Source organism: Artemia franciscana, chromosome 9 (assembly GCF_032884065.1).
Source record: "Artemia franciscana chromosome 9, ASM3288406v1, whole genome shotgun sequence".
Classification (NCBI taxonomy): domain Eukaryota; kingdom Metazoa; phylum Arthropoda; class Branchiopoda; order Anostraca; family Artemiidae; genus Artemia; species Artemia franciscana.
The window spans coordinates 39,224,638-39,241,931 of record NC_088871.1 but is presented as its reverse complement, the minus strand read 5'-3'; the positions used below and the strand labels follow the sequence as shown (position 1 = coordinate 39,241,931).

The window sequence follows — 17,294 nt, the reverse complement described above, 5'->3', positions numbered from 1 at the left end:
TGACTGATGCTTGCTGGGCCTTTTGAAGTGAAGTGTATACTTGAAAAGACTTTCGCCCCATCTTCTTCGATATGCCAGAGAAGACCATTTTAGTGATAAATGTTTTTTTCTTGTTTCAATTCCTTTACACTTTACTAAGGTTACCAATTTACGAAAATGCAGGGGGGGGGGGATAAGTTGCGGTTTTAGGTCTCTGACGGGGAGGCAATGTACACTATAAGTGTGTAAAAATAATAAGGTAAAACGAATTTAATGTCATAAAACTGGGGGGGGGGGGCTGCCCAGGCCTAGAACTGTCACTGAAAGGGAGCAAGGACTTTTTTTTTATGTAGATAAAAAATGTATTGTTCTGTTATTTTTCAACCTTTTTCAATGAAAAAATTGTATTCTTACAAAATCCAGGAAAGGAGGGGACACAAATCGACATCCTGGAAGTTAACAAACTTCGTTGCGCGTCGAAATGGCGTGTCCGACTTCTCGCTTTGGTCTCGTAGCTTTTAATATCATTGGTTGTCTACTGGAGATGTTTCTCTTTATAGTTCTAATTATGGGAGACGTTAGCAATGACTGCTAGTGTGTGGATGGAGCTTGAACTGGCGGTTTATTTCGAATACCAAGATTTCTCCCGATGTCAAATGTGTTTCAGCAATTTCACAAAGTTTGTACTCTTTGGTAGTTTGGGTTTACCAAAGTGGCCTATGTTGAATTGAAGTCCACAGTCAATTCACTTTCCAATGTTCTCAGGGTGTTCCTGAATGAGACTCATTAAGACTGCATCTAATATTGGAGTCATCTAGGCCAGCCGCATTTGAGTCAACTGCGTAAAGGCTTATTGAACTGTTGAGCTTGCATGATATATCATTTATGTTACAGTTGAACAACGTGGTGCCCAATATTGTACACTGTACAACTCTGTTTACAATATCATCATGATTAGAATTTTCAGACTTGTTTACTAGACATTCTTTTTGTTTTCGATTGGATAAAAAAATTGTTGTAACAAATAGAGACGTATTATTTGTTTTATCTTATTCTAATCGCAGTTAAAAACGGAATTGCAGTCTCGTTTTCTTGCTGTTCTGTGATAAAAAAAACAAAACAAACAAAGACATAGATAAAAGAATGAACACATATACAGAGAAGGCGGTAGGTGGCGTCAGTTCACGAAAAGAGGGGGGGTAACGTTTTTTTTCGTTACATGTCGTTTTTTCGATGAAAATTCCGGAAAAAGTTATTCTTCAACGAAAATTCCCAAAAAGTATTTTTTCAAAATATAAAGGATCAAATAATCTTTGGGCGCATACCGTCTTGCACTAGACCCCCAATAAGTTTTTGGATCCAAATAATGGGAACTATAATAATGTAGATTATGAAGTCATCGTAACATGTGAGTCCTTAGGTGTAGATTGGGGGAGATCTCTCTCAGAAATAGACGGGGGAAAATCTTAAGGACCCTTACCATTAACTTACATCCTAAATTTGAGTTTTCAGTATCAAGAAATTGAAATCATTAAATTCCAACCGAGTCATTAAGACGTAATGTTTTTGCACTGTGTATAAGGCTTGTGGCACTTGTGTATTATTCAGTACACACTCGAGAAGTGAAACTATGTTAACCCTGATGAAGATACAACAGTACTTGTGTATTATTCAGAACACACTCACATTTTAATGAAATATTTTATATATAGAAGTGGCTAGATTAGGTTAAGTTAGATATTTGACATAATGCACCCCACCCCCCTAATGTACAAATATATAGCCCAAACTTTTGATAAAGCTAATGAACGCAGATTGACCTTTTTCAAACATGTTCTATTGTTACACTTCCAAAATGTTCCTTCTCGTAAGAGTATAAAGTCATGTTGTGTCCATTGACGCACTGTTTTGTTGTGGGCAACAACCCCTGATCCTGGAAAAATATAATTGTCTCTTTTTCAGTCTTTGGCAAATCCCAAATCTTCATCTCTGACACTATCTTCTATCACTATGTGTAGCAAACTTAATTGAGTTTTGTCTTTGTGGCTATGAAACCGTGTGTTCTCAGCAAAATTCTTGAGTGTGTTCTAAATTGAATTTAATCAATTGAATAATGAACAAGTACCAAATATTTAATTAAAATGTACCGTAGTTTGTTTCACGAAAGAACCTAAGTTCACTCATTGAGTGTGTTCTGAAAATACACAAGTACCGATACAAGTCTTAGTAACAAAATTATGGAAACCACAACAAAAAACTATGTTAGGGGGAGGCGCACAAAACGCATTATATTAAATACCTAACCCAACTAACATACTATCTCTACATATTGAAAAATTTAATATAAATACACCTAAAACGTTGATTTCAAGTGAGCCTAAGGTAATTTTCTTCGAATGCTGACGGGTATAAACCGGTTATTTCATGATCTGCAGATCCAAATTCTTGAATGCGTACTGGATAATACACAAGCACCAATATATGGGAAAAAGGAAAAAAAAAAAAAAAATGTGCGGGTTAAGTATCATCAATATGAACCTCGAGGTCGTATCTGACATTTTTAAACTTTGGGATAATTGCCAAAAATTGTTTGCTAAGCTGTTTTCAACGAGAGGATTAGTAGAAAAATGGCTGTTCAATCACAATTTGATCCTCCTGATCCAAATTGCCCTGTTGATCCCCTTCCCATTGAGAACGTAGTAACAATTGTTTTTTGGTAACTACCTCCGGTTGGAAAATATCAAACACAAATTTAAGGCGAGATAGTGGCTATAGCATAGTAATAGCATTAGGGGTTATAGCAACAATATTGGAAAAATTTTGAGACTCCAATTGGAAGGCATGGGCCCTAAGGCCGTCAACCTGTGCACGTTCCTGGCACGCATGGGAGTTATTTGTAACTTGTTGTCACAACGAAATAAATTCATTTAACACCAAGAGTTTTTAGTTGATCTTGGCGATTCAGTTATGTTAATATAGTCTAATACATCTAAAACAATTGCTTATGAATTCGTGCAATTTCGGCTGAGAGCCAACAACAAGTAAACTCAACGTGTTGCCAATAACCAAAATTCAAGGAAGTGTTGTGTAATACCTCTTGCTGTATTTAGGTTAGGCTCCACTATGTTGATTTGCCAATATATATATCTATATATATATATATATATATATATATATATATATATATATATATATATATATATATATATATATATATATATATATATATATATATATATATATATATATATATATATATATATATATATATATATATATATATATATATATATATATATATGTATATATATATATGTATATATCATATATATATATATATCATATATATATATATATATATATATATATATATATATATATATATATATATATATATATATATATATATATATATATATATATATATATATATATATATATATATATATATATATATATATATGATATGTATATATAAACAATGTGAACAATTTCATGTGTAGGCTATAAAGGGTACAAGCAGATATTTGTGGAGTGGCGGGATCAAGGTTTTTATTTTTTCAGAATACATATTTTTCAGAATATTCTAAAAATTTCTACTTTTGTATTGCATAGTTTTTACGACTTGATGCTTTACGTTGAACCTTTTAATAGGATTGCATCCAGGATTTTTTTTCGGGGTGGGGTTTACAAAAGGATTCTTTTAGGGGGGAGGAGGTGACAAAAATGCATCAAAAACTTGTTTTTGTTTATTCTTGTTACGTTTTTACGAATAGGACAAACATTTCTGGGTGGGAGGTTCAAACGCCCACTCCCTGGATACTACCTTGTCTCTTATACTGGTATGTGTACAAGGGGCTTCGCTCGACAATCTTCATTTTTTTTCTTCATATCTTATCCAAATTATCAAACGTTTCTTTTTGACCTTCTTCCCTAAAAAAAGCCAGAGTACGATCCTATATACAGGAAAAAGGAAAAACTGAAAAATGCGTTTTTGCCATTATTTACGAAAGGCATTTTTACCAGGGCTGTTTTTATAGGAACCAAAGGTACAACACAGCAAGATTTTTGACATCAAAAGGCCGAGTTCCGAACTGGTTTTAACCAAGTTGAAAGTAAGAATTTAGTTCTAATTGATTACGGATTGAACCAGTCAATCGAGCGTGCTGAGTTTAAAAAAAATGGCTACGAAAAAAGAAAAGACGCCATACTCTGTAAATTGTTAGTGTCAACCCGTAGTTACGTTCTATCTTTAGAATCGAAGAGTAAAACAAATAAGACACCAATTGCTTTGTCAATCCTCAATTTCTACGGTCGTGCTACCCTCATGCTCACCCTTGTAGCCACGTCTTCATCTCTTTTTTTTAATTATTGCCCATAGATTAAGTAGTATTTTAATTAAGGCGAGGCTAAGAACCACCGTTTCTTTTTAGGATGTGGAACTAGAATCACAGCAAAATAACTAATCTAAATCGTGTTTTAACAAAAAGCTTTGTTTTTACGTAGTAGTAGGAAGTAGTGGGTGACATTTTCTTTTTTTTTTGGGGGGGGGTGTTAGGGCTCGTTCTGCGTATGAAAGGTGACTCATTGCTAAAGATAGTCCTTTCGGCCAACCGTATAGGGCTAAATGGAAAGCAGGTCGTCCTCGGCTGGAGTGGGAGGAAGTTGCTTGGAAAGATTTTAGCGAAAATTGGAAACTGGGATAGAGGAGGGTGCGCAGCTATGTTGATCTTAGGTGGCTTGGTCCTGCGGTGAGTTGTTAGTAGTTGTAATGTATTTCAGGCCTTAAGGCTATCCACGGACGTCTTTTGGTTTCACGATTCTCCTGTCTACAAATGTGATTACTTTAAACGCTTTTATCGACAGGGACTAGCTTCTCCTTTACATAATATTTCAAATAAACATGCTTCAGTATTTCCACATTATCTATTATTTGTGTTATAATACTGTTTTTACTTTGGTTTATCTTGAATATGTTTTTAAGGCTTTAATTATAAGTTGACGCCCAGACCTTAGGCTCCATGAAAATAGATTCTGTTTCTCAATGCCTCTCGGCAAAGTAAATTTTGTGGTAATGATAGTTATTGCCTCAGAAGGAGTAACATGTTTGCCATCATAGCTGGACTTTTTTCTTTAAATTTTCAGTATAGGGACTTTTTTCCATCTCGTTGAAAATTACTCAAAGGATTTGTCTTAGCGAAAGAGGAAAACAGATATCTCCTCAACATAGCTGGACTAATGATAGTTATTGCCTCAGAAGGAGTAACATATGTTTGCCATCATAGCTGGACTTTTTTCTTTAAATTTTAAACTCAATATTACGGTACATATGTTTCTCGTTTAAGGATGGGGTTAAATTTGTCATTATTATTTATTGGAAAACTCGTCATATAAAGAAAGGAAAAGATGGAGCAATAATTGAAAGAAGAAATACACATTAAGCGCGAAAACAAACACTTTAAAAAAATACAACAATACATCTTAACTACTGGGCCAGTATCGACAACCAAGGCTGGTTCAATTTCGTCAAACGGGAATTATAAGCACGAATTTGCTTTTCCACAGCTATAGTGGGGTCAGCAATGGTGAATTTTCTAACTAGATAAGAGTTGTGGATCCAAAAAGGAAAACGTAAAACATATTTTGCGAACCGGAAGAAAACTGAACGAATTTCAGACTTGTCAGATTTTGTGAGTATTTTCGAAAAGGGCGATATATACAGATAATGTGGTAAAGCGGCAGAGTTGAAAAGTTTCGAAAGAAGACGGCGGTTGAAGCGAAACTTATTCGTTATATAAGAAGCATATGATAACCTAACTCTACCTTCAATGTGAGCAATTGATAGCTGTCGCGTGTGTATTGTTGACGAACCAATGGGAAGACCGAGGTAGGTGATATGATCTACTGGCTCATTTCTGCTATTTTCGAGAGGAATATCTCCAGGTGACGCTTGCTTCTAATGGTCAAATGCAATTTCGGACTTTTCAATATTGACTTGAAGACCTGGTTTTGAATACTCAGATGGTAGAGTTGCAAAAATTTCGCTAATGCGCTGGATAGTGCGGCTCAAATTTAGAATGTCGTCTGCATAATATATGAGAGATAAATCGAGACCGGCAAAGATGAATGATGTGGGAACACCTGACTGTGCTTCAAGAACTGTTATTGAAGAGTGAAGCTGATTTGAAGCCAGTCTTTTCTTTTTATGGTTTGTAATTCGTTTTTCTTGTTGTAACCACCGAACAACAGAGTTTACTTGTAAAATATTTCAAGTAAAGAACTTTCCATTTTGACAAGGGAGCCAAAAATAACAAGAGGTGAAAAGACGGTGTTATTTCACTCCCCTTTCTGACATGTACTCAAGAATTGATTGATTGGATTGCAAAAAGCACATCACATAAATAAAAGATTGAAACACACTTCAACTCGGGAATAAAGGATATCAATTATCTTTTTTTCTCTTTGTTGGAACTGTAAGAGAACTTGAGATCCTCTTAAGGATCCCCTTATCCTCTCAAGGAATTGTGCAGCTTGGTTAGGATTAGCAAACCGATAAAGCATGGGGAGGTTAGTTAGAATATTTATTTAAATTTGACGGACTTCTTGCACGTGTCCTATTTTTAAAGCATGTATAATTCAATTTTCAAGAATACTACCTTTGGCCTTAAGAGGCTAATAGGGTATAAAAATATCTTAATATTTCAAAGACATAACAGTGTTAGGATAAATAGTTAATCGTGTAGTACAAAACGACTAACCTGCAAAACTTTAAAAAAGAGGGTAAGTTCCTTTTCTTCTTAGTAGCCTAATGAATACTTCAGCACTTTGGACATTTTTAGTGAATTCCGATTGAAGAGTTAACAAAAAATCAGTCTTTAAAGTTTCAAATTTCTTAAATTGTGATTCATGGGAAAGATTTTTTCATCTTGCGTTTTTATTTTCATTCTACTCTCCTGTGAAATTAGAAAAAGTGGATTTAGGCCCTTTGTGCAAAACGTCACAGTATTGTACTACACGCGTCAGTATTGACAGTATTTTCTTATGTAAATCCCCGAAGAGAAATTTCTTCTTGTAAGAAGCAACAAACTAGTTAATTTTACTCACCTGCAAAATATTAAGGCGATACCCTAAAAATCATTTTGCGAGCCTCAGTGTCCGCTAGCCGTCGCAAAGACAAAGGGTCCATTAGCGAATTTTCCCAGGGGACTACTTATCATCAAAAGCTATCGAAAATTGTAGAATCTGACTGGAAAAGCAGTGCAGTTTTATTTCCCTTTTGTCCGTGAGTCTGTCAATCAAAGCGGGTGGCACCACAGAGAACTCCCAAAGCGGTCATATTAGTCCATTTACGACTGCTTTGAACTTATTTTAAGTCTTTTTCCGATCAAGTATTGTAGGAGCATTTTTTAGGAACTGTGCTTGCCTGAAGTTCAAAAGAAAAATTATGCTCTGTTTAATCGAGAAAACAAAATTCGCACTTTTTGAGGATGCAAGTTTCATTGGAACGAATATTTCTACCTTCGGTACAAAACAGGGGAAGTTAAGTAATTACTTTTAAAATATCCGGGAAATTCGGTGTCGGCTTTTCTGTCGTTTTTTCGGATCTCTTATCCAATCTATACAAGTTAAGGCAAGACCGCCCAATCAATTCTAAATAGCTTGCCCACACAAACTAAAAAAGTTCAAATTGTGCAAGATAAGTTGATTCATTAAGGTATATGACCTTAAAAATTACATGGTCTATCGTTGTGTACGGCGTGGTCTCAAATAAGGCAGCGCATAATTGACAAAACCTAATTTTAACTAAAGACATTGTTTAAAAAGACTAATCTGCGTGGTGTTTAATCACGCTTTGATCTTCCTGACATACATCTTCCTCACAGTTTTCCCTTTGAGAACAGCTCGGCAAGCACTTTCTGCTAGTTATCTTAGATGGGTGATTTCTGTTCCTTACCTAATGATTTGCAGTAAAATTAAATAAATTTGTAAGTTAATATAGCCGTATAAAATAATACAACAAACACGTAGTTACCTGTAAAATAATAAAAATGCGCGACGTGACCTTTTTTTCAATATTTGTAAATAATTTTTAAATATTTTTATTTATTATTATTTTTATTATTATTTTATTTATTTTTTTTAAATATTTTTAAATATTTAATATTTTTTTAAATATTTGTAAATAAATTTTTGTAAGTTAATATAGTCGTATAAAATAATACAACAAACGCATAGTTGCCTGTAAAATAATAAAAATGCGCGACGTGACCTTTTTTTTAATATTTGTAAATAATTTTTAAATATTTTTATTTTTTATTATTTTTATTGTTATTTTTATTTTATTTATTATTATTTTTAAATATTTTTAAATATTTAATATTTTTTTAAATATTTGTAAATAAATTTTTGTAAGTTAATATAGTCGTATAAAATAATACAACAAACGCATAGTTACCTGTAAAATAATAAAAATGCGCGACGTGACCTCTCGTTCTGTGTTCGGTGGTTTCAAAGAGTTTGTGGTATAACTAACTGTAAGTGAGAGTGGCTCAGCTCAAAAGTAACTGAAACTCTAAAAACAAAATTTTCATATCAATAGATACATCAAAAGAACCAGCTTATTAATCTGATTCCAAATATATAAGATTCATCAAGTACCCATAAAAAGTTACGAGCCTGAGAAAAATTTGCCTGATTTTTGAAACAGTGAGACACACCCCCCCAAAATTCAAGGAATCCTAAAATCACACCATCAGATTCAGCGTACCAGAGAATACTACTGTAGAAGTTTCAAGCTTCTATATGGAAAAATGTGGAATTTTGCTATTTCTGCCTGAAGGAACATTACGGGTGCGTGTTATTTCTTTTCTTTTCCCAGGGGTGATCGTACCGAAATAACGGTTCTAGACGATCAGGAGAAAGTTCATTCGAAGTCTTTTTTTTAATTGAAAGTAAGGAGCAACATTAAAACTAAAAAAGAACAGAAGTTACTCATCATATGAAGGGTTGCCCCCTCCTCATTTACCTTGCTCTTTACACTAAAGTTTGACGGTTTGTCCCAATCGGAAGCTTTTTTTAAAAGTGCAAATAGCTTTAGCGTAAAGAACAAGGCATCGAGGAAGGGGGGCAACCCTTCATATACGAAACAGTTTCTGTTCATTTTGAGTTTTGATGTTGCTCCTTACTTACAGTTAGAAAGAACTTTTTTTTTATTTACTCTCAAATGAAACCGTGTTGAGTAGTTTTAGCCTAGTATACTGTTTTAAAAAGGAGTTATCAGTTACTCCGCATGTATTATCCTTTATTTTTAATCATCAAATATGAAGTCACACATTTGCCCAAACAAGAGTTCCAAATCTAATGACTTGTTGCAGTAAAAATACGCAAAGTAGTGGAATTCATTGCTTAGAATAAAACTTTAAAAGATACTGTCCAAGTAGTGGGAATTTCCAAAGAGGAGGGGGCCCAAGATCAACATCAAAACTCCTTCTAGTATGTAAATATTGCTGAAAATCGATTATTTTTGTGATTATTGGGTGTGTAGCATATGATTTTTCTTTCAATTTTTGGTTTGAATATCCTTGGAGTAAATTCTATAATTACAATCTGTGTTAAGTCAATTGCCGCTTTGCCAAATGCTTTGCACCTCGGACAGACGGTGTACCACCCCTTGGTGATAAGTTGATAAAATTTATATATCCAACATTGTTATTTCCAAAAAGGATATTTTTAAATGAAGGTAATTTCAGACTTGTCAATATTCCAACTGAAAGTTGTAGTGTACTAATGTGTATTGATTTTGCTTATCACACCTCTTCAGATTATGAGATTAGTTATCTAAAAGTATTAAAATGAGTAACCTAAAAAATAAACTGTTTTTTTTTTATGGAACTTGGTAGTTACCAAGTAACATATAGCGATCGCAAATTTTGTTGGTCTGTCGAACCCGGTTTTGCTGGAAAGGCACATTCAGGTAAGCTAGGACGATGAAATTTCGCAGGTATATCAGGGACCAGACCAGATTAAATGAGAAATAGTCGTTTCCTCGATTCAACCATCCGGGGGGGGGGGCGGTTAATTCGGAAAAATTACAAAAAATGAGGTATTTTTAAGTTACGAATGGGTGATTGGATCGTAATGAAATTTGATATTTAGAAGGATATCATGTCTCAAAGCTCTTGTTTTAAATCCCGACCAGATCCGGTGACATTGGGGGGAGTTGGAGGGGGAAACCTAGAATCTTTGAAAACGCTTTGAGTGGAGGGATCGGGATGAAACTTGGTGGGAAAAATAAACACAAGTACTAGATACGTGATTGACATAACCCGGACGGACTCGCTCTCTTTGGGGGAGTTGTAGGGAGGGTTAATTCTGAAAAATTAGAAAAATGAGGTATTTGTAACTTACGAAGGAATGATCCGATCTTAATGAAATTACATATTTGGAAGGACCTCGTAACTCAGATCTATTATTTTAAATCCCAACCGGATCCAATGTCATTGGGAGGAGGGAACAGGAAATCTTGGAAAACGCTTAGAGTGGGAGATCAGGACGAAACTTGGTGGGAAGAATAAGCATAAGTCCTAGATACGTGATTGACATAACCGGAATGAATGTCTTAAATATGTGGTTGACGTCACCGGACTGGATCCATTCTCTTTGGGGGACTTAGGGGGGTCCAGTGCTTTGGCGCGTTTGGTGCTTCTGGACGTGCTAGGACGATGAAAATTGTTAGGCGTGTCGGGGATCTGCACAAATTGACTTTATAAAGTCGTTTTCCCCGATTCGACCATCTGAGGGGTGGGGGACGGAGGGAGATGAAAAATTTGAAAAAATGAGGCATTTTTAACTTGCGAATGGGTGATCGGATCTTAATGAATTTTGATATTTAGAAGGACCTCGTGTTTTAGAGCTCTTATTTTAAATCCCAACCGGCATTAAGCCTCTGATTTTCCTTTTAAATCAATCTATTGATTCTTAGAATTTTGCTAGAGCTGGTGCCATACGAGCTCTTGGCTCTTCCGACCTCGAGGTCTAATCTCCTGTTTGTTTCATGTAGTTTGTTAAAGCACCGAGGACATCAACAGAAATATTTGCATTTTCATTGTCCATTCAGTTGTTAAAATCAGCTTTTTCGCGGTGGGGGGGAGGGTTTGGTTAGTAATTGTTATTGGTAAGTGTGAAGACGTCTTCATTGGGACTTTTTTGCGGTGGGGGGGAGGGTTTGGTTACGTGGTAGGATCTTTCCATGGGGGATTAAACATGAGGGAAGAGAACTTCTATGAAGGGGGGGGGGCGGACGATTTTCTAGCTTTATTTAAACAAAAAAAAAAGAGAAAATAAATAAAAAAAAAAGTTTTTTCAACTGGAAGCATGGAACAGCATTAAAACTTAAAACGAATGGAAATTATTACGTATATAAGGGGGTTCTTTTCCTCCTTAATACCTCGCTCTTTACGCTAAAGTATTTTTAGTAATTTCAATTATTTATTCTACGGTCTTTGTGATTCATGCGTCATTCAAAAGAATTGAGACAAAATTCAAGCTTTAGTGTACAGAGCAAGGTATTGAAGAGGGAACGAAGTCTCTCATATACGTAATAAGAATATACAACGATAGAAGTTTCGCTACGTAGGTTAATTCGCAAGTTATGTATATTTATTGCTAGTAAAACGTTCGTAAAAAATTAAATGTTTTAGTTGCCTTTTTAAGTAACCAAAAATTGAAGGGCTACTAGGCCTCCTCCCCCACACCTTCTTTATCAAAATAGTCCGATTAAAACTATGAGAAAGCCTCTTAGCAAAAAATATGCAAATTTCGTTTTAATTATTCATGTAAGGTGAGTCGAAATCAAAACATGCATTAATTCAAAAACGTTTATATATATATATATATATATATATATATATATATATATATATATATATATATATATATATATATATATATATATATATATATATATATATATATATATATATATATATATATATATATATATATATATATATATATATATATATATATATATATATATATATATATATATATATATATATATATATATATATATATGAATGTCGAGGTTGAATAAAATGAACACAATCAGTTTCACAAGGAGAAGAATCAATGTACAATTTTCACGAAGAGAAAAATCAGTACGTAACAAATTCCACGATTAAATTCAGTTTCACGAGGATAAATATCAAGGTACAAGTTTCACGAAGAGAAAAATCAACCTACAACAAGTTTAACAAAGAAAAAGTTAGAACGCAGCAGGTTCCATGAGCAAAAATCAGCATGAAGCAAGTTCTATGAAAAAATTAGTTTCGCGAAGATAAAAAGCTATGTACAACAAGTTTCACGAACAAATACCAGCACGCGACAAGTTCCATGAACAAAATCTGTTTCACGAGGAGAAAAATCAATTCACAAGTTTGACGAAGAGAAAAGATCAACCTGCAACATGTTTCACGATTAAAAAATCAGTACGCAAGAAGTTCCACTAACAAAAATTAGCCTGCGACAAATTCCATGAACAAAATCAGTTTCACGAGGAGAAAAATCAATGTACAAGTTTCACGAAGAGAAAAATAAATATGAAGCAAGTTTCATGAACATCTGTGAAAGAAATCTATGTACAAGTTTCACGAAGAAAAAAAACTAACATTTAATAAGTATCACGAACAAAAATCAGCATACAACAAGTTCCACGAACAAAAATCAGCACACAACAATTTCCTTTAACAAAATCAGTTTCACGAGAAGAAAAAATCAATGTACAAGTTTCGGGAAGAGAAAAATCAACTACGAACAAAAATCAGTTCCATGAAGAAACAAGTTCCATGTTCCATGAAGAAAACAAGTTTAACGAAGAGAAAAAACAACATGCTACAAGTTTCACGAATAAAAATCAGCACGCAAAAAGTTCCACGAACAAGAATCAGCGCGCAACAAGTTTCACGAACAAAGTCTGTTTCACGAGAAATCTGTTCCAAAATGCTATTTTGTGAAAATTTTGAGATAGTCAATTGATTTAGAATTATCGAAAACTGTCCTCATATTGAACCCCAGTTTCAGAGGCAGTAGTGCCGTACGGTAGCGCATTTGTTTCTACAGGTGCGGGTAGTCCTACAACATAAACGGCAACATAGACATTTATTTTAACGCTTCATATAAGTAGATGATTTGGTTGAAGCCTGAAGAAATAGCTAAATTGCATATAACATAGTGTCAGCTATTACGCAGAAGGGTCGTTAGTTCTTTGTGTAGGTTGATCAGCAGTGTGCCTTAGACGTCAAAAAGTACGTTTCTAATTCTTGGTGGGTCTTCTGATGAACGTAGCCAAATTTGTAAGCGTCGCCACGTACAGCATTAGTTAAGGGTATATTAAGTGATTTCTTGATTGTTTGGATAATACATGGGATTTTATATATGTTTTAGGTCCTTTCGAACTTCCGACTTGGTTCGTGCTGCAGTACCGAGTGATTTGCAAGCCAATAATTGAAAAATAATTGCAAAATTTGAAAGTAAAGGTCATGTTTGATTATCAGTTGTCTGATCATCATGCCTTAGCTTGCTCAATCACTTTGCTATATTTTGGTCATCATAGTACATCTCTTTGTCCATCGTCATGACTAGTCGAAAATCGACCAAGCGCTTTTTACCGTTTCGGTAGATTTAGTTCTGGATAAATTAAGCATCCCTTTCCTTTTCCACCTTTTCGAGTTGCCTTAAAAAGTGAATCTCCCAGGGAATTGTTTGTTAGGGCCCCCGTGGAATTGTATGTTAGGGGCTTCTGCTGGAATTGCTCGCTAAGATCCCATTGGAATTGATTTCTATACACTGGAATTGCTTGCTAGGGGTGACTCAGCCACATAATGTCACGGTGGTGTGATTATGCATAGCCATGGCTCAAAAAAACGTAGCATTTCCATTAAAACCTCTTAGAAATAACTCTTAATTTGGCTTAAATTTATCTATAATAACAACCCCCCCCCTTTTTTGGATTGGTTGCTTGCCCCCTCTCTCCCCCTGGAATTGGTCGCTAGGGGGTGGGTCAGCCATTGAATGTTGAGGGCTGGGAATTGAGAGAACATAATACCAAGAAAAAATGAACAAAATATAGAATAATATAGAAATATAGAAGTCACATGTATTACGCTCCCATTTTCCTATATTTTGTGCAAACTTATCAATCTCTAAGAAAACATCTTTAGAAATTGTCTCAGGATTCCAAAAATGCTAGGATTATATCGCTAAGAAGTCAAGAATCGCTTTGTCTGGGTTTATAATACGCTTCTAATGCATTACTTAGCAAGTAGGTGCACTTCAGATGTAACCAAACTTTAGTAATTGATTTTCTCCTTGGCCTCTCTATTATCGCAGTCATAAGAAACACATAATCGAATAGCTTAATCATTCTAGTAAGCGGGACATGGGGATTCTCCGCTTGGGGAATTGATTATTCATATTTCCTGAATTATAATACTAGAAGTAGATTGCTGGTCCAGCTGTCTAGGGCGCAGTTCCATTGGATGGAAATAAGTAAATATTCCCATGTTACGTAAGAACTAAATAAATCAAGGAGAAAAATGCCTTGAAGAAAAAATGCCTTAAAAACATCTTGAAATTTCTTGAAACGTCTTGAAAAAAAATGTATGAAAAAAAAAACGTCCAGGAATGTCTCGAAACATCTTGAAAAACCTCTTGAAGAAAAAAGTCTTAGTAAAACTCTCCCGCTGGACTAGTGGACTCCAACACCTCCTATTATGTAACACCCCAAACCCTATTATGGAGGTGTACTATACAAGTGCGCTTTAGTATTGTGTCAGACTCAGGTTTGCGTAATAACGTCTTGAGGGAGTAGTAGCTCTAATAGTTTTACCCCCTATGTGTGCGTTTAAAATTGTTGATAGGTCAATACTTCCGTGTTTGTTGGAATGACGTAGGTATAAGGTTTTGGTAATTTTTTGCTTTTCATATACATGTATCATATTTGGTGACTGTAAAATACCAAAGTATGCAGAAATGTTCTATGATTAGGAACCAGCTTATGTCCAAATTTGTAAAATCTGTTTTAATGTGTCTTGAAATTTACAATTTACTGTGTATTTGTAATCTCCTGTAGAAACTCGAGTTTGTATTTCATCTTTTGTTAAAGTTTATCAATCTCATGCAAAGGAGAGTCGTAACATTTATGGTGTAGCTGTAAAAAAAAGTTCTTCTTTAACTTGGCTGAGAACAATGGTTAAAATAAGATTTGGGTCGCGGGGAGACATGTCGTCCCGTCTGTGTCGCAAGGGAATTGACATAAAAACAAAATATATGAAGGAATGTAGAAAAACAGTGTAAATTTTCTCTTGGTATAAGCTTAGAACTGGGGCTATTGAGATGGAACCATGTTAAGAAAACAATTTTTGCTTCATAATATATGGAAAAATTGGAGTTAACACAATTTGAAGGTGCGTCCACTGTACCGAACCCCCACCGCTGCCCTCAAGTGTGCAAATATATATATATATATATATATATATATATATATATATATATATATATATATATATATATATATATATATATATATATATATATATATATATATATCGTAACATTTCCTATGCTTTTTGTCATACGTCACTCTTGTTTCCACAATTTACCCGTGAATTGAATCAACGTTGACGAAATGAAGAAACAGAAAAACACATGAGAAATACATAATGTTGGCTATATATTTACACATTAGAGGGTGAACTATAGTTCATGTGTTAATTATAATTTTTCTGTATATTATGAATATCGTTCTCTTTCTCGAGTCATAACAATAGATGTCAAATAACTGATAAGAGATAATGGAAAATAAGCAAGATGTCAAGATATACTCTATTTATCTATGATAATTTTCCCTCTCTTTGGCAAATTGGTGTTTACTGGTTCATTTAGCATGGAAATTCGTCATTGTCGTTCGTTGTTTCCTTTATTGCACAGTTTAAAGCCTTTTTTATATACACGATATTGCATAAATTCTTTGTTCTTTTTCTAGGAAATCCTCCTTCAGTCTCTGGTCCTCACTCGGTTCCTAGTCCTGGAACGTTTAATGTCCCTAGTCCAGCGAACAGAAGGCATCCCAGTGGAAGCATTGTTTTAGAAAACCTAACTAGCCCCATCGGCACTGCCCATCATTACCCCAACACACCACAGCACCATCCAAGTCCCGGTACTGTGAATAGTCAATACCCGTATAGTCCGCTCTTAGAACGACCTGGAAGTAATCAGCCTGAAGAAACGAAGGAGGGACTTCCGGGACTATTGGCGGCAAGGACACCTAGTGGAATGAACGATTTGTCTGAGTCAAATCGATTACGGGAAATTCTTGAACGGCCTTCGGGTGGTAGTGCATTATCGGGTATGGGGTATGGTGTAAATGAAGAGGCTAAAGCGGTAGATGTAAAGAAAGAAAGTGAAACAAGTACTTGTGGAGGTAGACAACTACCTCAAAGTGTGAACAAGAAATTTTTTTCTGACAATCAAGAAGACAAAAGGGCCAGCTCAGCGACTTCGCAACATGAAATTCTTCTCAGTGTAAGTTCTTGCTTTTTTTTTCCTTTAAATTTTTCACAGGCCAAAACTGATTTGTTATGTCTGGTGTTATAAGACTGATAAGTTAGCCAATCTCATTCAAATTTATCCTGAGATGTTTTTTCATTTCCTTTAAGCGTGCAAAAGGCATTTTTTATGTATTATACAAATTTTGGGTTGATCAAAGAATTTTCTTCGAAGGGAGGGGATCTTCGGTCCTTAAACTTTGCTATTTGGTCCAAATATGTGGATTTTGTGTATTTTTGTCATCTGCAGGACCCATAACTGGATCCAGCTCTAAATAGTATGTTTTTGCAGGTTTCGACGTTTTTAGCTTTTGTTTATGTATGTCCTCTGTCTTCGCAAGAATAGAATTAAAGAAAATATGCTACTCTTAATATATTTTCTAGAGATTTGAGAATTTATCCACAAGTACATGAATTCTTCTGTCCTAGTCTAGGCACATGTAGGCTATGGGAGGCTTTTGTCCCTCCCTCCCCCCCTCAATACTGGCACGTAGTATTGTACTTTTTATTTCTTAAGTTTGTCATATATCCCGCATATTTTTAGCATTTTTTCGAATTATTTTCTTAATATGTTGAATTCAATCAGTTATTTGCTATTCTGGATTCTCTATATGTTCTCAGAAGTATTAGTATTTCAAGAGAATTCTCAAGGAATCAGAAACTATAGTCTAGTCCTGTATTGGCCTACAAAATGATTTAAACTTAAAAGCC

At 34.7% G+C, this 17,294-nt stretch overlaps 1 protein-coding gene across 1 annotated transcript in view; it reads left to right on the top strand.

Annotated features, from left to right (window-relative positions):
* The window catches only part of LOC136030821 (nuclear receptor coactivator 2-like), a 228,908-nt gene that overhangs the window by 87,055 nt on the left and 124,559 nt on the right, over positions 1 to 17,294 (top strand). The window contains exon 7 of the mRNA XM_065709866.1: positions 16,022 to 16,560. Within this exon, the coding sequence (XP_065565938.1) occupies positions 16,022 to 16,560 (539 nt within the window). The remainder of the gene's footprint in view (positions 1 to 16,021; positions 16,561 to 17,294) is intronic.